Genomic DNA, 26,093 nt, shown 5'->3' with positions numbered 1-26,093 from the left:
CATTTTCCAAAGATTTATGGACTCTGTGTTCTCAGATCTCTTGAACCATACAGTCGTCATCTATTTAGACGATATCCTTATTTATTCTAGATGTCCTGAACTTCATTCCTCTCACGTGAAACAAGTCCTCCAAAGACTGCGGTAACATCAACTGTCCTGTAAACCGGAAAAGTGTGAGTTTGACAAGACCGAAGTCAAATATTTGGGATATCACCTTAGTCCCACTGGAATAGCAATGGACCAGGAAAAGGTACAAGCCATCCTAGACTGGCCATCTCCTTCCTCTATTAAGGAAACGCAATGTTTTCTAGGATTGGCTAACTTTTATTGGCAGTTCATCTTAGACTTTGCAGAACAAACCAGCCACATAACTCAAACATTAAAAAAGGAAAATTTAAAGAAAGGCTTTGTCTGGACAATGGCGGCTCAAAAGGCTTTTCAGAGTCTAAAAAAGGACTTCACTCAAGCACCGATATTGAGACACCCAGATACTAACAAAACATTTATTGTTGTTACTGATGCTTCCGAAAGAGCCATCGGAGCTGCCTTACTCCAACAACAAGAAGATGACTGTCTTGAACTTCCTGTATTCTATTTGTCCCATGTACTCTCTGCATCGGAACAACATTACTCAGTACTTGAAAGGGAGTTGTTAGCTCTGAAAACAGCCTGCCTAGAGTGGAGACAGTTTCTTATGGGTTCCAAAGAGCCGTTCGAGGTGAGAACAGACCATCGTAATCTACAATGTTTACGTAATTTTTTATGCCAAAACAGTCGTCAGGCTCATTGGGCCTTTTTCTTCAGTCATTATGACTTTTATGTCACCTATATTCCTGGATCCCAAAACATTTTGGCTGATGCTCTGTCTTGCCGTTATCCAGATTGTACTTCTACCCCATCTCAGTATCTACTTGAGCCCAGTAAAATCATCAGAGTAGCTCAGTCTTTCCTGGATGAGGTACAACTGGAATATTCTAACCTGACTGATCAAGAATTAAAGAAACGGAACATATGTAAAATGCAAGGGTATTATTATTATAAGAACTTGTTGTTTCTCCCTACTAATGGAGTAAGAGAAAAAGCACTACAAATGTGCCATGATTCGCCGGTCGCTGGTCATAGAGGCATTAAGGCCACACAAGAACTACTCTTGCGATCCTTCTGGTGGCCTACCTGGAAATCGGATGTCGAAAAATACGTGCAGGCTTGTTCCATATGTGCTCAAGTAAAGATCCCCGTACGAGACCATTTCTACTGATTTTATGTGTTCATTACCTCCATCAGCAGGAAACCGGGTTATCATGGTCACCATAGATTCCTTTACTAAGATGGCTCACTTCACTGACCTGAAAAAACTACCTACGTCCCAAGAACTAAGTCAGATATTTATCCATCATATTTTCCATCTCCATGGACTTCCACACAGCATTGTATCTGACAGGGGACCTCAGTACATCTCCCGGTTTTGGAAACATTTTTGTAGGACACTGAATATCAACATAGCACTATCATCGGGTTTCCATCCTCAAACCAACGGACAGACTGAGCGTCTCAACCAAGGATTGGAGCAGTACCTTCGCTGCTTTTGTAATTCTACCCAGAGCAACTGGAACACTTACCTTCCTATTGCTGAATTCTCTTATAATAACACTGTCCATAGTGCCTCCAAGGTCACTCCTTTTTTCTGTTCTTATGGCTATCATCCTACCTCTTTTCCTACTACTCCTTAGTCTGCCTCTTCTCTTCCTGCTGTCACTTCATTCTCCATACGACTTTTACAGATCCATAAATTGATTCGAGCTAACTTGTTGAACACCAAGAGATACATGAAGCGAATAGCAGACAAGAAGCGCAGGGATGCTCCAGAATATCACCTTCAGGATAAAATCTGGCTTTCGTCAAAATTTTTACCTTTACGCCTTTCTCCAAATAAGTTCACACCTCGTTACTATGGTCCTTTCCGTATCCTTCAGCTGATTAATCCTGTCACTGTCCGTCTTCACCTGCCTCGTACCTGGAGGATTCACCCAGTCTTTCATGTTTCTCAGCTCAAACCCTATGTCCCTGATCCTTACTATCATCAGTTTCCCTGTCCTCCTCCTGTGTTAGTGGATGATGTACCTGAATATGAGGTACAAGAGATTTGTGACTCTCGTATCTTTCACAAACATCTTCAGTATTTGATTCATTGGAAGGGTTACCCTCTCAGTGAATGCTCTTGGGAAGATGCATCTTCTGTTCACGCACCTCTTCTGATTCGCCATTTTCACCGCTTGTTTCCGCAGAAACCTGGGCCTTCGAGGGGGAGACCTACTGTCGCGCCGCTGCGTATGGCACGAGACGAACATTCGTCTCAGACTGCAGCACAGGGTCATAAGACGTGACGCGCCCCCAGCCTGCCCTGTACCTTACGAGGCCCCAAATTGGGCATGGGGCCTCGTTCTTTTTTAGCGCACCACGTGTCTAGGCAGGTCTGACCCCCCACTCACCTGTTCTTTTTTCTTCTTTTTTCTGGACATCTGGTTGTGCCTTCTTTTATGTTTTTTCCCCCTTTCCCATAGTACCCTTCTCTTCCCAGCATTCCTTGTTCCCTACTCTCTATGGTTCCTAGTCCATTCTGTTCTGTGTGCTTTTCCCTATCTAAGATGGTGTCCTTTTACTTCCTGTTGGTAGTTTCCTGTTTGTTGGTATTTAAGAGCTGTGTTTCTTTCTCTCCTTGCGCTGCAACACTTTCTGTTTGGATGGTGTCTTCGCTCCTGCTTCCTTGTATTCCTGTGCTGGTTCTCGTCGGTTCCAGTGTATTTTCCTGTATTTTTTCCTGCTGTTACCTATTCTTTTTGTTCCTGTTGCAGGATTCTATCTTTTTGGAGGGTTTTTCCCCCTTTCAGGGTTTTTTTTTCCTCTGGCACTACTTCTGAGGGACACGGCCTGCTCTTGGCGTACCCATTGCCTGCAGCACCGTGGCTACCAGAAAGAGTCGCCCCTACTTGGGCCAAGGCCGAACATTCCAGAACCGGATCCACGCCACTCGCTCTGCGGCCTCCAGGGTAAAGCACCACGTAAGTCCTGATAGTAAGGGAAATGTACCTTTTTAGCTGAATTTGGGGTTTGCAGGGGATTATGGGTAAGAAAACATTGGGTGATGCAGTCAAGCCACACTGCCAGCCAAGCACCAGTCCACGCACACGACCAGCAAAATGCCAGTACACACACAGTCAGCCAAACACCAGTACATGCAGACCATCAGCTGAACTCCAGTTCACACGCACACAGAAACTTTCCCTGGTATCTAGTGGTTCTCTGCCCTTGGGAGCAGATGAGCTTAAAATATAGCTGATCTTCTCAGGGGGGCAGAAACAGCGCCAAAATGTGCGCCCAAAAAAAAGTGGAGAGGCCCTTGCCTATGAGGGCACTCCCTGACATACCTATAAACATATCCCTGGTGACCAGTAGGCTTTCTGGTGCCCAGTTTTTCGGGGGTGGGGGAATTGGCATGCCCATTCTGGGCAGCATCCACACCTACACAGAGAAAAAATAGTCCTTGGTGCCTAGTGGGCTTTCTGCCCCCGGGGGTGTCGGATGGGGGCCTATAGCCCCCATCCGCCCTCCTGGAGGGGGTGGGGGGGCAGAAAGACAGTGCTAATTTCTTTCGGGAGGGTTGGGGGTATTGCAGTGTCCATTCTAGGCAGCCCCCACCCCTAGATGAATAAAAAGAATCTCTGGAGCCTAGTGGTCTTTCTGCCCCGCTGCGGGGGCTGATTGGGGACTTCTACCCCCAGTTGCCCCCCGGGGGGACAGAATGACTGTGCTGATTTTTTTGTGGGGGTTGTGGGCAACCTGCACCCCTAGATATCTAACAGTAAAATCCAGGGGGGAAAGAGTGTGCGACTTTTTTAGGAGGGGTGGGGGCATTACAATGCTCATTTAAGGGAGCACCTACCCCTAGAAGTAGATACAAAATAAATTCCTGGCTTCTGGTGGGCTTTGTGCCCCCCCAGGGCAGAAAGACTGTAATTGCCAAAACAAAACAAGTGGAGCAAAAGACCTTGTCCAAAGGGCAGCTCCCCCCTTCCTGGTGTCTAGTGGGTGAATCCCTGCCTGGGAATCGCCCTCCCCGGGCGATCTCCAAGCAGGGATCAACTAGTTAGAAATGTTCCCCTTTCCAATGATACCTCTCCCGTCTGCCTCAGTGCTCGGGGGTCTGAGATATCCCGCTGAGCACCGAGGCAGTGAAAGTGAAATGAGCTGATCAGCTCATTTCACTTTCAGTTTCAGTGAAATGACGTCAGCACGCTGATTGTCATTTTACTGACACAAAAGAAACAGCCTTGGGAGATGGGGAAGCTCTCCTCCATCTTCCGAGGCTGATCTTTCTAAAAGAAATCCCTCTGGTGCCTGAACCAGAGGGATTTCAAGTGCCATGTGCGCGGATGCCATCCAACACACATGAGCACTGAAGCGTCAGATGGCTCCCGGCCGTCCGATGCACAGAGAGGGATAAGTAGACTGTCTCGTACACAGGGCATATTGCAAGACAGGTCCCACATTTCTCATAGACTTGAAATCCCCTTTTTCCTCCAGAAAGAACCTTGGCTGAAGCCACTCACTAATGCCAAAAAGTTGAATGACTCTTGAGGTGTTGGGGTATAAAACCTGGAATGAGAGGCCTCTTGATATTCATCGCCTTTAGGAGCAAATTACTGTTCAGGTTTAGAATCTCCTGACCCTGTCCTCCTGCTCACCTGGTTAAATGTATAGTTATATGTCTACATTGATATTATATATGAAATTTTGTGTATATATATATATATATATATATATATATATACATACATATATATATAGATAAATATAGATATAAATACATAGATGTATTCTTTTTCTGTTATGTTAATCTCTAATCTCTTTCTTTGTTTTTCTCTTTTTCTTTTCTTAATCCCCTTTGTTATGTTTTTAGTAATGTTTACTGCTCTTTGTACCAAGATGTTGTGGTGAATGACTGCATAATACGACTACTCCTGCAGCCACTACAACTACTACTCATAATAATAATAATAACAATACTAATAATGAGAATAATAACAACAATAATTATTATTCCATTCGAGGCATGGACTAGGTGTTAGAGGCGATGCTTTGGTAAGGGGGCAGCACGTCCAATGCACTCCTGTTGCATTCTGCAATCATTAATGTCATTATTTGAGCCAGCCTTGTTATTGGCCGGTTACAGTCACACGAGTCGTGGCCCAAGGCATATAAAGAAATAGCGCGCAGTAATGATAACAGCACATTACTGTAGAAACAGAGGCTCGGAAAATGGCGAGCTAGATCGTTTGAGCTAACAGGTACCAATAGGAAACAACATATGTGGACAACGGATACGTTTCAATTTATGGAAGAGTGGGATATATGGGGCATCTCTACACCTGCGACGGGGACCGCGGTTTCTGCTATTACCAGCTGGTGTCCAGCCAGGGCATGAGGTAGTCGTTACCCCTCAAATTCAAAGTCACGTACCAAAGTGATGACGCTGGGAATCACACACTCTTTACCCAGGTAGGAGTTATCATTTGATGATGGGTTGGAGAAGAAAGGAGGGTCGGATAGAACAAGACAGAGAATGGACATTAAATTAAGAGGTTATTTGGGATTTTTAGGTGCGTGACTGGTGGACCAGGATAGAAGAAGCCCACTGGAAGTAGGGCCTGTGGAAAGAAGGGGGATAGAAAATACAGGAAGCAGGGGCAGTGGGTCACCTGTCCCTGACATCCCACCTGCTCATAGAGGATACTGTTTAAAGGAGGATGGAGGGCAATGAGATCAGGTGTTGGATACAGAGGAGATTAGAATATGACGTGCTGTGGAAGTGACATGACACTCACCATGAAATCTATAAACAAGGGACACTTCTTCTCAACTTACCAAAAAGCCCCTACTAAAAGTATATAACTTCTAAACCCCACCAAGAACAGCCAGGACCTTCTCCTAGCTGGTGCTATCAAACTCACCTTCCACATGTCGCCGAAACATGCTGCCCCCTAATCAATGGCTCCTTGTCCCAAAGCAACTTTCCTGATTTTCTAAAACTCAATCTGTTTTATTTAAAGCCCAGTTTATTAGACATAAGGTGAATTTAAGATATAAACAATGGAAAAAAACTAAAATATTTTCAGTTTACTAAATGCAGTAATAGCAACTCATTTTTTTATATTCTTAAAACAAATGCCGCCACAGTGCTACTCAAAGACTTGCTAGTTCAAAAACACAATTCCAAATTCATATGAGCATTGAACGTTCAAATAGAATTTTCACGATCAGAGGCTACAATAATTATTATTATATATTCGTATATTTAGGACATAAAAGAAAAACACCAGTCAGCATTTTATGTTTTGCAAGTCCACAAATTGCTTTCAGCTTCATTTATGTCTTGATTGTTCTGTTTTAATTGGGAGAATAACAAGAAGCCCAAAAGGTAATCTTAACCAAACCTGTCTCTATTTGAGGTCCGGAATGAAGGAGAAAAGCAGGGGTGCCAAAATGCACCCCTTTTTATTCTGTTGCCAATTGCTATCAAGGATGGCCGTGTGTCTTGTGGATCCAGTTGCACCTAGGTCCATGTGCGGTTGTTGAACAGTCTAATTGTATATAGCAGTACCCCTGTGATTCCCATTGCCAACAGTGTATACAAACAGCGGTTTTCTGCCCACCCTGTCAACAGATGTCAACAAATCAGGCACGCAGTTTACCCTGGTTTGCCAATGTCATCTTTTGGCCTTGAGCACCACAAGACAAACGCATGGTCCAGGGTGCTCATCCCTGGACCAAGGTCTGCTTCTTTGCAGAGACTGTTGTCGTTTTGTGAAGCAAACTCTTCTACAGAACCTGAAAGAGCTCGGACCTTTATGTTCATTGCCTATCTGAGTCTTGACGTTGATGTTAACCGCATCCACTACCCTTGTCAATTTGTCATAAGGTCCTGTTCTGTAGGATCCAAATAAAATGGAGCAGCTGCCCTCTTACGTCTATGCATCTCATGGTGGCATCTTCTGTGATCCTCAACACCTTCAGAAGAAAATTGTCTTACCAGCCACGGCTTCCACTTCAGCGAGTTTGCCACAAGTAAAAGTTGGCTGTAACTTTTCAGGCTGAGGTATTCTTTAAGGTAAAGAAGCAGCCTGAGGTGGACATTGGAGGACGTAGAAGAGATGGCACAGCCTTGTTGAGCACTGTCTGAGGGTGCCTTGAAGACATGAACGAGTGGAGATGATCTGCACCCACTCTGAGAGGAGGACTTGGATCCAGTCCCTGGCAGTGTCTTGAACTCTAAAGCCATAAAGGGGACTTAGGAGAATAAGGACATAAATCATCTCAAATACTGCTAATAAGAAGTCAGCGGCTGCAATATTTCATCCAGTGGTAGCTTGAGATTGCAACATCTGATGATGATGGATGGGTGAGGACCTAAGAAATGGTGAAAGCTAGGAGGCTGTTGGTTTCAATGTAATGGTTTAGTTTCTGACATGCTAAACTGCGTTCAGTGAGTTTGCCCAGAAGAGGTCCTTTGGTAAACTACCTGCAGGTATCTAGGGTTTTTGCATAAAGAGATGTTTTTGTGAGAAGTGGCCTGTGAAACGTGGCCTGCTGTCCCATGGTAGATTCCATGATGAAAGGAGGAGCTTAAGATGGTTTGCGCTGCCAGAGAGGTGGATGAAATGAGAAGTAGATCTTTAAACACCAAAGGAGTAGAGGAATCAGTTGAGAACCAGATTGTTTTCAGGATGCTGGGAACTCCACTGTACAAAATGTGACTGACAAGAAGCAGTGAAGTGCATCCCGGGTAGGTTGAGGTGGCAGGGAGGATAGGCGGTGCTGCGACCTTCTTAGGCCTCTGCTCCACGAGGTAGAACTCAAGGTCAGGGGCTTTGTCATCACACGCTAAGCATCCTCACTTCTCTGCATTATTTCCTGCTGCTGACCAGACTCTTCCCTTCTCTTCATCCTCTGCACTCCATCTTCTCTGTTGTCTGGGTCCACCATCCCTTTGAAGTCTCCAGTCCTTTCTCTCCAGCACTCATAACCCAATTGCATTCTTCCTCTGCAATCCTGCCGTATTCTTCTCCCCACTCTATCATGCCTTGACATCCGTCAGTCTCTCCACACAGACCTCTTCCTTCCATTCTGTCTTCCATCCCCGCTCACAGTGCATGAGGTAGATGGAGGAGTGGAGGTCGAACCAGGCTCACGGGTCCCCTTGCTTGCCTTCCACTGGCAGCTTTAGTGCAGGAGCTGAGATACTCATGATGTTATGGTATTTATCTTTTTGACATTTCCGTCTGTATTTCTCCATATTTATTTTTTGGCCATCTTATTGGTATTTATCCATATTTATTTTGTGTTTTGAGAATAAATGGAGTCGTAAATGGTATATTTCCACATTTATTTAACTGATAAACACTCTCTCATACTTTGATGCCTGACGCGTTTTAGCAAACTAAGCAGCCAAATATACCAAACCACTACACCCACAGGTAAATACCAGTATTATACTACAAATATATGTTAACATGTGCCTGTATTTAGGGAAATCTGAACCTGTTTTTTACTTCCCCCATGCTGTCTATCTGCCCAGCCGTGTCTTGGAATTCACGAAAGACTGCACAGAGAGTCACTCACAAGAAGCACAATTTTCAATTTTTTTTGTTTTTAAAAATATAGACAGGAAACATAATGGTTTCTGCCTGTATTTATCTGCAAAAGTCAGTAAAAACGGAAATCTGGGAGCCTTACTCATGACTGGTGCACTGTATTGACATGCACCATTGCTTTAACACTACTCACCTTGATGATTGGGCTGCTGCATGAATGTCTATACTGTCTTAAATGGCTGTCAGTCATCAGCCTTACAGCACCACCTAGTGGTAGCAATGAATTACTTTCAAAGGTCAGGAAAAGACGTTTGAGCAAAGGTTCCAGGAGCCTGATTTCTATTTTGCCAGAAGTGAAAACCCTTTATTCCTAACTGTTGGGGACTGTAGGCTTGAGTATGTGGCAGCACTCACAATAATTAGTTTTTTTCTGCATTGTAATTACTAATTAGCTTAAGACCCTGCAAAAAACATGGAGAAATGCATGTCAACCAATCAAGTCTTATTCGAATTAAGAGTTCAAAAAGATTCCTAAAATACTGCTAATTCTGTACAGCATAAATTAATTAATTCTCTCACGCATGCTTCACACTGAGTCTGTCTTCTCTTTCGTTCATGGGTCTTTCCTCAGATTCCATCCATCATCAGGTCAATCAGTCCAGACAGAGTCTTGGCGCTTCGCCAGCAGACGCAGTTCCTCTGGGACACCTATTTTTCATCTGTGGAAAAAATTGTGATGACAACATTAGAGGTAAGTGGCTTCACTGCCTTACCCCTTGGAATGGGGCTTTTTCACAAAAGAGGGATCATGTTGCTCCCATTGTGGAGCAATGACTGGGCTTCCATAACCTCCGAAAAGTGCAAAGACGTAATTTCCAAAATTGGCCTTTCTGTAGTTCCACCCCTGCATGGTGTGGGTGATCGGCCCTTTAGTCACCAAATAGCTGGTAAAAACTACCTGATAATCCAGGGAGGACACTCTTCTCCTGCACAGGTAAAACGTTGGAGATAGTGCTATATGCAGAATCACTCCATTTGCAGCACATTTTGGACTTTTATGGAGATCTCAAAGAATGCAGGAGTATTCATGGAAATCTCTTTCCATAATCACTCCTGTGTCAAATTTCTGTGCACTGTATTTCAATCAGGTTGCAAATCCTGCATATGGATATGTGTAACATGGGAAACATATGTTTTTCTGTGAAACAAAAACTTAAACTACACCCCAATAAATTTGCTATTCTAATTCCACCATCTTGTTCCACGCTCACCTCACACACATCAAGCGCCAGGATTGTGATCTCCGCTCAAACCTCCCTATGGACACTTGATGTCACCCCTATTTTTTCCTAACACTCAATGTGCTGACCTCCCCCGCGAAGCTCGTGGGTGGGATCTTCTGCTGCACATGCAACAGCTGTGTAGGCTTATGGTTGCGGTAGACCCCCTTGCTTCCACACTTGTAGGATGGTCCTGAAGTGGCTACAATAACTCTACATAAAGTGATTTACTTGGCTTGGTTTTTCTTGGACTCTTTTTCCAGATTATACAGGACCGGATTTACTCCCACATGAGCCGAAACGTGCTAATGTGGAACTCATTGCCCGGCGGACTCTTCGCATTGCCGCAGTACTCAACGCACCTTGCGGACTTCCCTTTCTACTACTTTGCACTGGGTGAGTACAGCAGTATTGGCTGAGGGGCATGGAGTGTGGGACAAAGGGGTATGTAGGCGGCCTTTTCCTGTATTAGTTCAAACTTTCGCATTGTGACACGTGGAGAGTCACATCTCATGGCCCTGTCCTTCGACTGTAAAATACTAGATCGTAGTGACTGTGGATGAAGCTTTGTGGACGAAAAGTGGTATTGAGACATGTGTGGGGGCAGTACTGATTTAAGGGGCTTAATGTACTTATGGACCTGGAGGTGAGACAAAAAGGGCTAGCAAGAGAAAGAACCAGTTCAAAACTGGAGAGAGTGGCTAAGGATGTAGCCATCAAAACTGTATTTGCTGTAACACTCCTTGATCACAAACATTCATCACAAAACTACACAGATTTCTAAGAGAATAAAACCATTTCCTCGAAAATAATGTTTCGAAATTTCATCATTGCACCTGTGAATTTATTTGAAAAAAATACTTATAAATGATGATAAGTTGAAAAAACATAAACTTTTCCTGGATCTCACAATGACTGCTCCAGCAAATATTTCTGTCCAACTGGAAGGAATCACTGTTATTTATGCTTTCACCCCCTCTTTTTCACCTCGGACACCACAACCTCTCTGTATTGTTCCCAAGTACTTTCTTTCTTTCATCTGTGGATTCTGCAAGCATTACCATCATCAGGGGTGGGCAAGACGTTTTGTCACCCTTGGAAGTGTGAAAAAATATTTGCACTTCCACACAAGAACAAGAGGCTCAGATAAACACTGCCAAGAGTTTTCTATGGCTCTCATTGCAAGTTTGTTGGAATAGGGTGACAGGTGCTGGAAGTAGAGGTGTAGGGGTGTTGCAGCACCCCTGAAATTATCATGCAGGAGTTCTGAAAGGGAATGGGCAATACAAAAGCCTTTACATTTTGCTTTTATCTTGTCACAGAGGTCAGACGTCAGGATCTGTCTTCCAACAATTGCTATTTATTCGTTTAACACACCATTGGTATTTACTTTTCTTTCTCTGACTGCAAAGTGAGATGATTTTGTAAAGTGAACTATGTGAAAATCTTGCTGGGGCAGGGAGGGTGAAAGGAAACACTATTGGGTGTCAACTATAACACACAACAAAAGTTAAGCACCTGTAAACTAACTGTATAAATAACTCAAAATATATCAGCAGTTAGGAAAGAACAGATGAAGTACTTTCTTTTTTTTTATTCTGAAGAGTGATGGAAACACATTTTTTAATAGGATCAGAACAAATCACAATAATTTATTTTACGATGCACAGATGATATCAACTGAAGCCTGATTTCCACAAATTATCTTTCGTGCACTGAATAGTTGTATCAGTAAAACTACATGCCTTATGCAGATTTAGTAGTTATTTCAATGGAAAATGTACTGTCTGTAAATGAGTGCGCTGCCACACCATGCTTTGGTAATATATTTGCAACAGTGCACTCCAAATATACCACCAACTAAATACCCCACCCTTACCACTCTCCTGCTGAATGGACATGGCTCATTTTCCATACATGTTTTTTGTGTGATGCTTGGATTTTTCGCAATCCCTGTGATTTAAATGATATAACATTAATGGCAGCGCCCCGACTCTGAAAATTGTTCCAGTACCACTGAATAGGGTGGGGTATTTATTTAGCAAACATGTTAAATGCCATCACTCCAGAGTGAGATATTTACCACATGGGTTAATACCTCCTATTCCAAGTTTTAAACAGAAAGATGAGGCATACTAAGCACAATCCTTTTTCTAACACACTGAGATCAGCATGTCTTGCCTTTTCTCCACATACATTTTGGCAGGATTGATCTGCTGAAATCTATCAAGGGAAAGCTGCAAGGGTGTGATAATTACCGCATAACTTCTAATTCCAATCCCTTTGCAAATTCTTGCTTATACAGGTATCAGAATTAGTCCTTATCTTGCAATGAGGGCTTTAGACTCGTGGGCCCTCATTTTAAGTAAGTAGCCTCTTATCCCCCATTGCGAGAATCCCGATAAATGGTGGCATTCGGCAGAGTATGAATTTATCGAGTGTGTTAAATACCAGCAGATTACAAGTTTTTGGGGAATAACATGTTGATTTTGGTGCTCACCACCCCAAAAGGTGCTTTTTGTGGTCTATTCCAGGCATTTTGACCTGACAATATTTATCACAAAACTCATAATGGGGCGCATATCACTATAAAGCGGGCCGCTTCTAATGAGGGCCTTAAAGTGATAGAACCAGTGCGAAGAGCATCTGTGGCCCAGCCAAAGAACCTAGGGCCAGATGCAGGAAACACTTTGCGACTCGCAAACGGCAAAATCTGCCATTTGCGACTCGCAAATGCGTGTTTCCAATGCAGAAATGCATTTTGCGAGTCGGGACCGACTTGCAAAATGCATTTCAGAATCGCAAATAGGAAGGGGTGTTCCCTTCCTATTTGCGATTCCTAGCGCAAATGGTGACGCAGTTACCATCCACTTGAAGTGGATGGTAACCCACTCGCAAATTGGAAGGGGTCCCCATGGGACCCCTTCCCCTTTGTGAATGGACCCAAAACAATTTTTTCAGGGCAGGTAGTGGTCCAAGGGACCACTACCTGCCCTGAAAAAATACCGAAACTAAAGGTTTCGTTTTTTTTTTAAGTGCAGCTCGTTTTCCTTTATTTAAAAGCAGTCACGAACATGGAGGTCTGCTGACTACAGCAGGCCTCCATGTTTGCGAGTGCCTATAGTCGCTATGGGGCCGCAATTTGCGACCCACCTCATTAATATTAATGAGGTGGGTCTCTGCGACCCCATAGCGACTCGCAGACGGTGTCTGAGACACCGTTCTGCATTGCAAATTGCGACTTGCAATTTGCGAGTCGCTCCGACTCGCACATTGCAAGTCGCAATTTGCAATTTTCCTACATCTGGCCTCTACCCCTGTTTTCCCCTCACCCCCACTACATCCATCGGAGAAGCACAGAGGAAACCTTGCAGAAGGAGGGGCATTAGATTTGATGTTCAAGGGGTACAAGTGGGGCCTTGGCTCACCCCTTTGCTATGGTTCTCGCTCTCTGATCTCAGCTGCTCATGGCCCACCCGTGTGCGGCATGCGCACTTGTGCATACAGCGCTGCCTTGCCGTACAGCACCAGGTGCCTGCATGGAGGTGCTGAGGATGTCCTGGTCGCCTTCAGGTGATGATCTGCTGGGTTCCACCGAAATATTTGGAGCAGGAAGTCAGAAGTCTTCACAGCCACTAAGTGGGCTTCAAACATCATCTCAAGTAGAAATAGTGAAAAAGAAGAGACTTCCAAGGAGATGTCACCTACACTAGCAACAGATTCCATTATTCTATCAAAGGAAAAGAAATCATGCCACAGTGCTCTGTGCCTCTGCCACCAAGGTCATCAAACATGCCACCAGCCACAGACCTGCAGGCACCTATCTTCACTAGATCTGGCAGTGACATCACCGTCTTTGCTGCTATCAAAAGCCAGGAATGTCTTGTGATGGGGAATGTTTTGTCTTTGACTATAACAAGATCACATTGCAGTCTCCACACTCTGCAAACTGAGCATCATTACAAGCCGGGCTCAGATTAAAGACACATTAGTCCCTTGAAAAACAAGACCAAAGGTAGGTGCTTTGTACCCACAGGAGAAGCTGCTGCATGAACTGTCATACCGCATAACAGGGCAACAAAGCTCAACATGACATCCCTCCTATCTAGCAGACATTCTTGGGTGGTAGTTTGGCCACTGCCCCTAAAGGTGCCACACTTTCATGGAAATTGATTTTCAAGCAAGAATTCTCAGAGTCAATAAGTCCGGCTGTTATGGACCAACCCGTGTAAATTCACATATTCATAACTGCTGTTTATCACATTAAAACCTGCCCTATTGGCTTTGCCAATGACGGGAAGGAGTAGCAAAAAAAGAAAATAATTTTGCGTAGAGCTGCATTGAACGTGAAGAACAGCTCAAGGATTGAGAGTGCATTTTTCAGATGTGAAAGAGTTACTCGTGCATTCCAATGGAAGCACTTTCTGGTAGGTGGAAGGATACACCAAAGAGCCAATTACATGCAGTGAGAGAATTGTACTCACCTAGGTGGAGTCAAAGCCCACTTTATGTACATTTTAAAGCATTTGAAACAACACAACTTGCAGACACCTACAATGTTAAGCCAGCTCAAGGCTTTTGTAAAAGATGTTGTGAACTCTCAAAACTAACCTCTACCTGCTTAAAAGCTTAGGAAGCTGGGGGAAATGCTGTCTCAATTTGTCCTACACTTTTCCACTGTACCTGCCTTAACATTGTTTGTTACAAAAACAGTCTGTGGCTAATATAATATCACCCCTCTGTCGTACGCGCTTGTCAGAATCTTCGTCCCATGGGATCCCTGCAGAGTTTAGTCTCCAACAAACTATTTTGCACAGGTTTGGTTAGTACAAAGCAGCAGATATGTACTAATAGCAAAACAAAAAACTAAGAGGCATATTTATGACCCCTGGCCTCACTTTTTATGACGCACCGGTGGCGCTATGCCCTGCGTCGTATTTACAAAGTGGCGTTAAGCCACTATTTGTGGCTTAACGCCACCTTGTAAATACGACCCCCTCACACGCAGCCCTTTGCGCGGAAAGAGCGTGCAATGGGTGTTGCTGTGGGCGTGCCACAGCAACACCCATTGCATTTTGATTCTGCCTCAGATTTACGAGTTGTTGTAAACCTGAGGCAGCGCCAAAATCTAACGCCACCCCAGGGCTGGCGTTATCAAGGCGCAACAAGGAGGAATAATTTAATTCCTTCTTGTTTTTTGCTTTTTCCATGTGTGCTGCATTCTACAGCACGCATAGAAAGAGCCAAAATGCCAGACATGATTGTTTATGTGCGGGAAGGTGTCCCTTCCTGCACATACACAATCATTTCAAAATGACTCTTTGTCACTTCTATGTGTACTGCATTCTGAAGGGCACACAGAAGTGCCAAAGCGCCATTAGTGATAGTTTATGTGCAGGAAGGGGCACCTTCCCGCACATAAACAATCTCCCCCTCAATGCTGACATCTTTGCACGATGGTGCAAGGATGCCTGCATTGGCGCTGGCAGCTAAATTTAGCACCAGCACAGGGGACAATACAGGGGTGCGCCGTGTTCAATTAAATATGCGCATCCCTGCATTGTGAAAATGACAGAGCATGGCACTGCCAATTTTGGCACAGCGTCACGCTCCATCATTTTCCTATAAATGTGGGCCTTTGAATGGTAGTTTGCAGAGAAAAAAATGCAAAACATTTGTGTCATAAGACACATCTGCTGCACTGATTAAGCCAAACAGGGGCTGCTCTTAGCAAACAAACTCCTGGAACCAGGGGCAAATAGACACACGTTGAAGAGGGGTTCTGTGTGGTAAAAAATCAGTGTCAATAACCACAAATGGTCACGATATATCGATTACACATCAAGTAAATAGGAAAAACAAACAACCTTTCATGCAAAACATTTAGGGCCACATGTACGAAATAGCGACTCGCAATTTGCAAGTCGCAAAACCTTATGTTCAACAGTGTCAATGACACTGTTTGCGATTCGCAAGGGGGTTGCAAATTACCTACCTCATGAATATTCATGAGGTAGGTCGCAATTTGCGACCCCCTTGGGAATGACCACCCTCACAAGGATGGTGGCTGCTGGAGACAGCAGACCACCATGTCTGTGAGTGCTTTTAAATAAAGCAGTTTTTTTTTTGTTTTGTTTTTAATGCAGCCCGTTTTCCTTAAAGGAAAATGAGATGCATTTCAAAAACAAAAAATTAAAAGTTTTCTTTTCATTTTTTCAGAGCAGGCAGTGGTCTGAATTTTTTTTTTTGCGGCCATGGGGACCCCTTCCCGTTTGCGAATGGGATAACACCAGTTTGAAAGTGATGCTAACTTCGATTGTTTTGCGACCGCATTCACGGTCACAAAACAATCATACATGGGACTGCGACTCGCAATTAGGAAGGGATTAGGAAGGGAACACCTCTTCCTAATTGCGACTCGCAAACCCTTTTTGCGATTGGGTAAATAGTTTACCGAATCGCAAAAATTGGTCTGTACATCCCAAAGTGCATTTTGCACGTCGCAAGCGGCACGATTCGCCGTTTGCGACGTGCAAAATGCCACGTATATGTGGCCCTTACTTCTCTAAAACAGTGCTGACTGCTTATTGGATCACACAGTAGAAGACAATACAGCGTGAATTTTACAGGTGAGCAATAGAACAGGAAATCTTGGTTGAAAAATTGTACTGTTTTTACATAGTTGATAATTCAGTAGAAGATAATCATAAAAGGTTACAACTGCCATATTCATTGACAGTGTTTCGACCCTTTGTGGTTAACAGGTCATCATCTGGACATTAATGTTTTCTGAGCAGGGAGCTATGTACTGTCAATTAGAGAGTAATGTAGTTCAAAATATTGACTGTGTTACTGCAAAGTTTGTGTAGAATTTAAGGGAAGCATGCCAAGAGTGCTTAATAAGGGCTACTTACTGAGTCAATATCAGAGGATTTAATCCAAAAGAGAGTAATATTAGGAGTTGGGGGAGGGAAGAGGAAAATGATAAATGTTAAAAAATATGTTGTATATCTTAAAAAAGTGAAATAGGTGTGGACCGCCAACAAAAAGTTAAAGAGGGACTTACTTGGAGTTATCATGAGGAATCCTTCTAAGGGTAAGTATGTTAATCTGAAAATACAAGGGATAAAATTGCATGGAAATAATCAATTGTGTCAATGAATTATGTAAGTCAAAAATCACAGTCTATGAATATACCTTAAACCGGTGGATCGCCACCCAAAAGCGGGCTCGGGCATCCTAAAAGCATTCTCCTGCAGTGGGAGTCAGGCTCGAGGTGTGGACAGTGACAGCTTAAGGATTTTGGGGTCCTGGGCCAAATGCATTTTTGGGGCCACTGTTCGCAACAGCTTTGAATTTATGCTCCAGTTTAGCTCTTTCCTGCTCTCTTTGTACAGGTCGCAGACCGCGCACAGGTGCACTGGTCCAAATTCTTAATGTGTTTACATCTAATATTCAGGGATAGTGACGTGTTTTTTCGATATTGTAACACAGCAGCAGCTCAGTAATATTACTGCAAATAATCTCTGTGACACCCTCCCCTTTCTTAAATGCGAGATCCTGTTTTGATCTTTTTTACGGATGTTCCATGAAACAAACACATTTCTCTGCAAATATCTGTAAGAGACTCCCACACATCACCCACATCAAAAATAAATTAAAGGAAAAGAGTATTTAAAACAATCAGTCTAAGAATTATTCAAGGTCAGCAGGGGAAGACTCTGCAGAACAGAGCTGGCTCCTACTGGGGGGCCCTTGGCCAGAACCCACTTTGCCCAGGCCTTACAACTGTCTCTGGTTGTGGAAAGAATTCTCACCAGAATGTCAGGACACACAGTGCTCGGCCATCAAGGGACCAAACTGCTGTAGTCAGCCTCCTGAAGCCTGCAGAATAAGGAGGGGGGATAGTTATTCAAGAGATACTCTCATACACACAAGAAAAGTGTAGACAATTACACAACAGGGAGGGTTCCATCCCACGGACTGACAAACTCTCCTTCCCGGACTCAACAAACCATTGAAGACATTACCCCCAAGACACAATTGAAGGCTTTCTGAGCAAACAGGAACTTGATTTGATTTGATTTATCCACTATGCAAAATCAGTGCAATTCACTCAACAAACAACTGTGATGGAAAAACCCGCAGTAGTAAATCTATTTACGCAATGGATTTTGTGGATTCAGGACAGCTGTAAAAAGACCAAAATATCAGTAGTTAACAACTAGAAATATTTTTTTTTGGGGGGGGGGGTAACATTGTTATCTCTTTGTCAGGTTTAAATTAATGTTATTTAGAAAAAATATTTATGAACTAATGTATTTTGACCAACATTGCTGTCGGTCATTTCCAGTTAATTTTTTCTCGTAATACAAAAATTGCTCCAAAGCAAACATTCATACAATAATTACGGAGTAAAGGCTATACAAAGTGGATGAACCTAACCAAGTTTGCCTCAAAGGTAATCCTATATATTTTACATTTAGAAAGTGGGGTAAACATAGTTTGAACAACCCCATGTTGTGCAGACCCCAAAACAGTTCCACTCAAATGAGTTCTATTTTTTTGTCCAAGTGCAAACTTATTGGAACACTGGAATGTTGGGAGCTCCGTTGAAGACAATTGAGTGCTCTGAGGGTCTAATGGCCGGTAGAAGCCCAGAGCCCATGTGTCGTTCACAGCAACAACTGTGAACAAAGACTTCACGGAGCCTGAGGGGGATTTAAACCCTCTTGGGCTCCGTGAGGCCTTTGTTTTAATTATTAGAAGATTCTGCCCTCTAGTGGTGTAATGTTCTAATAGCCTTATAGCATGCCATAGCTGGGCTATACCAGCCATTAAAGGCCCACTCCCTTGTTAAAGGCCCTCGCCTTTGGCCTTTAACGCTGCAGCAGGCCTTTAGTGGCAGGTAGGGCCTGCTAAGGTGGGCTATAAGGCTATATTAGACAACTGCAATGTTGAGTAACTCCAGCCTTATCATGACTGGTGTAAGTCCAGAGACCATCATTCCAATGTTTGTCTCTCTCTTTCTCCCTTTAAAATTTAGAACATTCTGCCCTGTACTAATAGCCTTATAGCCCTTTTGCCTCGAGCTATACCGGTTGTTAAAGACCCTCTTGTGCATTATAGGCCCTTGCCTGCAGCTCTATAATATATCACCTAAGTGTTATGAACCCAACTCATTATTGCCCTGCATCTCCCTCAAGGACTGAAATACTTAGTAACTGAATGATCTGCCACTAACCTGAGGCCCCACATTCTCTTTCTTTCGAATTTGTGTCTGAGTACACCTCCACAATTTGAATCAAAACTGTATGGTACGTTCAGATCCCACAACATCGCATTATTGTTTTGTGAAGAGAGTTCTACCCGTCATTAGAGGCCCACCGCCTTCAACGACAGAGAGGGACTCTAATGACTGATAAAACGTGAGTCAGTAGCAGTCTAATGCCATGGGAGCTTACCCCCAGCATGGCTAGAATGTTCTAAATTAAACAGGGAGAAACAAAAGGACCAGCATTGAAATGCTGAAACAGTCCTTGTCACCAATTATGTTCCTAACATTTCAGAATTCTGATATAGCCATAGGGGCTGGACGTTATGGCCAGCACCCCCAAAAATAAACATTGCTGAAGTTCAGAAGGTGATTGAACAATAAACATACCTTTAGGTTTTGTGTTTATCTTGTCACATTTGCTGTGCACCCAAAGACAAAGGTTAAATGTCATGCAGTGCCTTCTGACAAATTGCTGCTTATTCAGAAACTGGCTTTTACTTTGACTTCTCTGACTTGAAAATGAAAGGATTTAGTAAAAGTGACCAAGGTGACAATCTTGCTGGGGTACAGGAAGTGAAAAGCTGAAGAATGATAGCTTTTCAGATTTCAGCCGGCGGGCTATCAGTCACCAATGTGACAAAGTAACCTGTCCGCAGAAATTTAAATCAGGCCTATAATTTGTAAAAATAAATAAATAAATACAAAATCTCAGTCTCCTATGAGGAGAAGGTGTGTTCAGTGGGCTTCCTTCATTGTAAGGCTAATGGATCAGAAGGTTATGAAGATCTCCGAGGGGACCAGAACTCCATCTGTAGATGCTCTGAATCCTTCAACACCTTTCCCAGCATTACAGTGTCACTTTTTTGAATTTCCAGCTGTCAAGGGTGAACATTTTTAGTTTTTATTATGGGACAATGGAGTGATGGGGTCATTTGGAGGGAGGGGCGTGATCCTCTGGAATCCACAGGAGTCTCCTTTACATCTGTGGCCACTTCAAAGATGTCCACATTTAGGATGCTGGTGAGGTGGGATGTTGCCAGAGCATATAGCGCCAAGCTAGATACTGATGTTTAGATGGGAGTGTGACCTAACATCTGGTTTAATGATCCTACAGGTCGGAGCCCAGCCAAGGAATTTACAGCTGTGATCCACATGGTGTCCCCGCTGGTGGCGCAGTCCCAGCCCATCGTGAAACTCATCCTCGCCATTGCAAAGTCCAAGTTCTGTGCTCGGGTATGTGTGCTTCGGGCATGGGCAGTGGTCCAGGGGCGAAGAAGGCATGTGTGGTGGAAGCGGAACAATTTTGCTATGTTAGGCTACATACATGAATTTTAACACCTGTTGCTGTAAGATTGTGTGCTGTGAAATGATGGAAACTTTTCTTGGGGCTCTGTTGACATGCTGTTGATCCAACAACAAGTTATTGAGGACTGGCTTGACCTGGAGGAATCTAGAAAGGTTCACAAATGCAGCTTCAGCCACTGCTTATTAAAATGCTCCTGTTGGGCAAACACGTAGACTGATATGGAGAGGTAAGAACATCGACTACTAACTGAATAACTTACTAGTCTCTAGCATATTCTTGAAAGGTCCACATAGAGTGTCCCTCAAGGGTTGTCCTCTGATAAAAATGCATTGCCAGCTTAGTGAGGCGTATAATGTGGGGAACCATCACCCAGATGTGCTGTGAACCAGAGATCCATATCTCACTGTGAGAAGGTAGCCTCTTTCTAGCCTTGTTACCCCCACTTTTGGCCTGTTTGTGAGTGTATGTCAGGGTGTTTGTCAATGTTTTCACTGTCTCACTGGGATCCTGATAGCCAGGCCTCAGTGCTCATAGTGAAAACACTATGTTTTCAGTATGTTTGTTATGTGTCACTGGGATCCTGCTGGTCAGGACCCCAGTGCTCATAGGTTTGTGGCCTATATGTATGTGTCACTGGGACCCTGTCACACAGGGCCCCAGTGCTCATAGGTGTGCATGTATGTGTTCCCTGTGTGGTGCCTAACTGTCTCACTGAGGCTCTGCTAACCAGAACCTCAGTGGTTAAGCTCTCTCATTACTTTTAAATTGTCACTAACAGGCTAGTGACCAATTTTACCAATTTACATTGGCTTACTGGAACACCCTTATAATTCCCTAGTATATGGTACTAAGGTACCCAGGGTATTGGGGTTCCAGGAGATCCCTATGGGCTGCAGCATTCCTTTTGCCACCCATAGGGAGCTCTGACAATTCTTACACAGGCCTGCCACTGCAGCCTGAGTGAAATAACGTCCACGTTATTTCACAGCCATTTTACACTGCACTTAAGTAACTTATAAGTCACCTATATGTCTAACCTTTACCTGGTAAAGGTTAGGTGCAAAGTTACTTAGTGTGAGGGCACCCTGGCACTAGCCAAGGTGCCCCCACATTGTTCAGAGCCAATTCCCTGAACTTTGTGAGTGCGGGGACACCATTACACGTGTGCACTACATATAGGTCACTACCTATATGTAGCTTCACAATGGTAACTCCGAATATGGCCATGTAACATGTCTATGATCATGGCATTGCCCCCTCTATGCCATCCTGGCATAGTTGGCACAATCCCATGATCCCAGTGGTCTGTAGCACAGACCCTGGTACTGCCAAACTGCCCTTCCTGGGGTTTCACTGCAGCTGCTGCTGCTGCCAACCCCTCAGACAGGCATCTGCCCTCCTGGGGTCCAGCCAGGCCTGGCCCAGGATGGCAGAACAAAGAACTTACTCTGAGAGAGGGTGTGACACCCTCTCCCTTTGGAAAATGGTGTGAAGGCAGGGGAGGAGTAGCCTCCCCCAGCCTCTGGAAATGCTTTCTTGGGCACAGATGTGCCCAATTCTGCATAAGCCAGTCTACACCGGTTCAGGGACCCATTAGCCCCTGCTCTGGCGCAAAACTGGACAAAGGAAAGGGGAGTGACCACTCCCCTGACCTGCACCTCCCCTGGGAGGTGTCCAGAGCTCCTCCAGTGTGCTCCAGACCTCTGCCATCTTGGAAACAGAGGTGCTGCTGGCACACTGAACTGCTCTGAGTGGCCAGTGCCACCAGGTGACGTCAGAGACTCCTGCTGATAGGCTCCTTCAGGTGTTAGTAGCCTATCCTCTCTCCTAGGTAGCCAAACCCTCTTTTCTGGCTATTTAGGGTCTCTGTCTCTGGGGAAACTTTAGATAACGAATGCAAGAGCTCATCCGAGTTCCTCTGCATCTCTCTCTTCACCTTCTGATAAGGAATCGACTGCTGACCGCGCTGGAAGCCTGCAAACCTGCAACATAGAAGCAAAGACGATTACTGCAACTCTGTAACGCTGATCCTGCCGCCTTCTCGACTGTTTTCCTGCTTGTGCATGCTGTGGGGGTAGCCTGCCTCCTCTCTGCACCAGAAGCTCCGAAGAAATCTCCCGTGGGTCGACGGAATCTTCCCCCTGCAACCGCAGGCACCAAAAAGCTGCATTACCGGTCCCTTGGGTCTCCTCTCAGCACGACGAGCGAGGTCCCTCGAATCCAGCGACTCTGTCCAAGTGACCCCCACAGTCCAGTGACTCTTCAGCCCAAGTTTGGTGGAGGTAAGTCCTTGCCTCACCTCGCTGGGCTGCATTGCTGGGAACCGCGACTTTGCAGCTACTCCGGCCCCTGTGCACTTCCGGCGGAAATCCTTTGTGCACAGCCAAGCCTGGGTCCACGGCACTCTAACCTGCATTGCACGACTTTGTAAGTTGGTCTCCGGCGACGTGGGACTCCTTTGTGCAACTTCGGCGAGCACCGTTTCACGCATCCTCGTAGTGCCTGTTTCTGGCACTTCTCCGGGTGCTACCTGCTTCAGTGAGGGCTCTTTGTCTTGCTCGACGTCCCCTCTCTCTTCAGGTCCAATTTGCGACCTCCTGGTCCCTCCTGGGCCCCAGCAGCGTCCAAAAACGCCAAACGCACGATTTGCGACTAGCAAGGCTTGTTGGCGTCCTTTCGGCGGGGAAACACTTCTGCACGACTCTCCAAGGCGAGAGGGATCCGTCCACCAAAGGGGAAGTCTCTAGCCCTTTTCGTTCCTGCAGAAACCTCAGCTTCTTCTGTCCAGTCGAAGCTTCTTTGCACCCGCAGCTGGCATTTCCTGGGCATCTGCCCATCTCCGACTTGCTTGTGACTTTTGGATTTGGTCCCCGTGTTCCACAGGTACCCTAGATTGGAAATCCACAGTTGTTGCATTGCTGGTTTGTGTCTTTCCTGCATTATTCCTCTAACACGACTTCTTTGTCCTTAGGGGAACTTTAGTGCACTTTGCACTCACTTTTCAGGGTCTTGGGGAGGGTTATTTTTCTAACTCTCACTATTTTCTAATAGTCCCAGCGACCCTCTACAAGGTCACATAGGTTTGGGGTCCATTCGTGGTTCGCATTCCACTTTTGGAGTATATGGTTTGTGTTGCCCCTATCCCTATGTTTCCCCATTGCATCCTATTGTAACTATACATTGTTTGCACTGTTTTCTAAGACTATACTGCATATTTTTGCTATTGTGTATATATATCTTGTGTATATTTCCTATCCTCTCACTGAGGGTACACTCTAAGATACTTTGGCATATTGTCATAAAAATAAAGTACCTTTATTTTTAGTATAACTGTGTATTGTGTTTTCTTATGATATTGTGCATATGACACTAAGTGGTACTGTAGTAGCTTTACACGTCTCCTAGTTCAGCCTAAGCTGCTCTGCTAAGCTACCATTATCTATCAGCCTAAGCTGCTAGACACCCTATACACTAATAAGGGATAACTGGGCCTGGTGCAAGGTGCAAGTACCCCTTGGTACTCACTACAAGCCATTCCAGCCTCCTACATTGGTTGTGCAGTGGTGGGATAAGTGCTTGAGACTACTTACCACTCTTGTCATTGTACTTTTCATAAGAGAAAAATATACAAAACAAGGTCAGTGTATATACACATAGCCAAAAAGTTTTGCATTTCCTCTTTTCACTCTTTTCTAAGTGCTGAAAAGTACTTCTAAACTTTCAAAAAGTTCTTAAAAGTTTAAAAAGTTTTTTCTGTCTTTCCAAAAAGTTCTGAAAACTTTTTTCTCTTTTTCTATCACTTTAACTCTCTCTAAAAATGTCTGGCACAGGCCAAAATGGTGATCTGTCCAAACTTGCATATGACAACCTTAGCTGGAAAAGAGCAAGGAGTCTCTGTATAGAGAGAGGTTTGAGTGTAGGGAAGAATCCTTCCTTGGAACTGTTACTTAACATGCTTAGAGAACAGGATAAGGCCATAGGTGCCCCATCTGTTGAAAAAGTACCTAATAGTTCTCAATCTGATTCAGGGACTCCCCCAGGAAAAGATTCAGGAAAGAAACTCCCTAGCCTGCCCATTACTAGACAGTCTAGCATAGTTTGGAATGATGATGAGCCACACCATACAAATAGTGTTGTCTCACATCATAGCAAAAGCATTTATTCTCACCATACTGGTAGTAATGTTTCTGTTAACCAAGCTGTTAGGGTGGCTTCTGTAAGGGACAGGTCTCCTTCTGTTCATTCCCATCATAGCTCTGTTTCTAGAAATGTCCCTCCCACCAACCCTGATGACAGAATGTTAGAGAGGGAACTCAATAAGTTGAGGGTGGAACAAACCAGACTGAAGCTTAAAAAGCAACAGCTGGATTTGGATAGACAGTCTTTTGAATTAGAGAAGGAAAGACAGAAGTTGGGTTTAGATACCCATGGTGGCAGCAGCAGTATTCCCCATAGTCATCCTGCAAAAGAGCATGATTCCAGGAATCTGCACAAGATAGTTCCCCCTTATAAGGAGGGGGATGACATTAACAAGTGGTTTGCTGCACTTGAGAGGGCCTGTGTTGTACAGGATGTCCCTCAAAGGCAGTGGGCTGCTATCCTATGGCTATCATTTAGTGGAAAAGGTAGGGATAGCCTCCTTACTGTGAAAGAAAATGATGCTAATAATTTCCAAGTTCTTAAGAATGCACTCCTGGATGGTTATGGCTTAACCACTGAACAGTACAGGATAAAGTTCAGAGAGACCAAAAAGGAGTCTTCACAAGACTGGGTTGATTTCATTGACCATTCAGTGAAGGCCTTGGAGGGGTGGTTACATGGCAGTAAAGTTACTGATTATGAAAGCCTGTATAACACAATCCTGAGAGAGCATATACTTAATAATTGTGTGTCTGATTTGTTGCACCAGTACCTGGTAGACTCTGATCTGACCTCTCCCCAAGAATTGGGAAAGAAGGCAGACAAATGGGTCAGAACAAGGGTGAACAGAAAAGTTCATACAGGGGGTGACAAAGATGGCAATAAGAAGAAAGATGGTGAAAAATCTCAAGATAAGCATGGGGATAAGGGTAAAACCAAAGATCCCACTGCAAATCTTAAACACTCTTCAGAGGGTGGGGATAAAACAAATTCTTCCTCTTCTTCCCAACCTGCACACATTAAAAAGCCTTGGTGCTTTGTGTGTAAAAATAGAGGCCATAGGCCAGGGGATAAGTCCTGTCCAGGTAAACCCCCTGAGCCTACCACCACTAATACATCAAGCTCTAGTGCCCCTAGCAGTAGTGGTACTAGTGGTGGGACTGCTGGCAACAGTCAAGCAAAGGGTGTAGTTGGGTTCACTTATGGGTCCATAGTAGAAACTGGGGTAGTCAGTCCCAAGACAGTTTCTGTCACACCTAGTGGCACTGGCCTTGCCACACTGGCTGCTTGTCCCCTTACAATGGATAAGTACAGGCAGACAGTTTCAATAAATGGTGTTGAGGCCTTGGCCTACAGGGACACAGGTGCCAGTTTCACTTTGGTGACTGAAAACCTAGTGCCTCCTGAACAACACATCATTGGACAACAGTATAAGATTATTG

The 26,093-nt window shown here is 44.4% G+C and overlaps 1 protein-coding gene across 1 annotated transcript in view; it reads left to right on the top strand.

The window, feature by feature from the left end:
• The window catches only part of LOC138295359 (exostosin-1-like), an 854,232-nt gene that overhangs the window by 768,604 nt on the left and 59,535 nt on the right, over window positions 1–26,093 (top strand). The window contains exons 4-6 of the mRNA XM_069233599.1: window positions 9,280–9,399; window positions 10,192–10,324; window positions 20,320–20,438. Of these exons, the coding sequence (XP_069089700.1) occupies window positions 9,280–9,399; window positions 10,192–10,324; window positions 20,320–20,438 (372 nt within the window). The remainder of the gene's footprint in view (window positions 1–9,279; window positions 9,400–10,191; window positions 10,325–20,319; window positions 20,439–26,093) is intronic.

This window comes from Pleurodeles waltl, chromosome 5, assembly GCF_031143425.1.
Source record: "Pleurodeles waltl isolate 20211129_DDA chromosome 5, aPleWal1.hap1.20221129, whole genome shotgun sequence".
Lineage (NCBI taxonomy): Eukaryota > Metazoa > Chordata > Amphibia > Caudata > Salamandridae > Pleurodeles > Pleurodeles waltl.
Note: the sequence above shows the minus strand (reverse complement) of the source record. Positions and strands in the feature narration are given on the sequence as shown.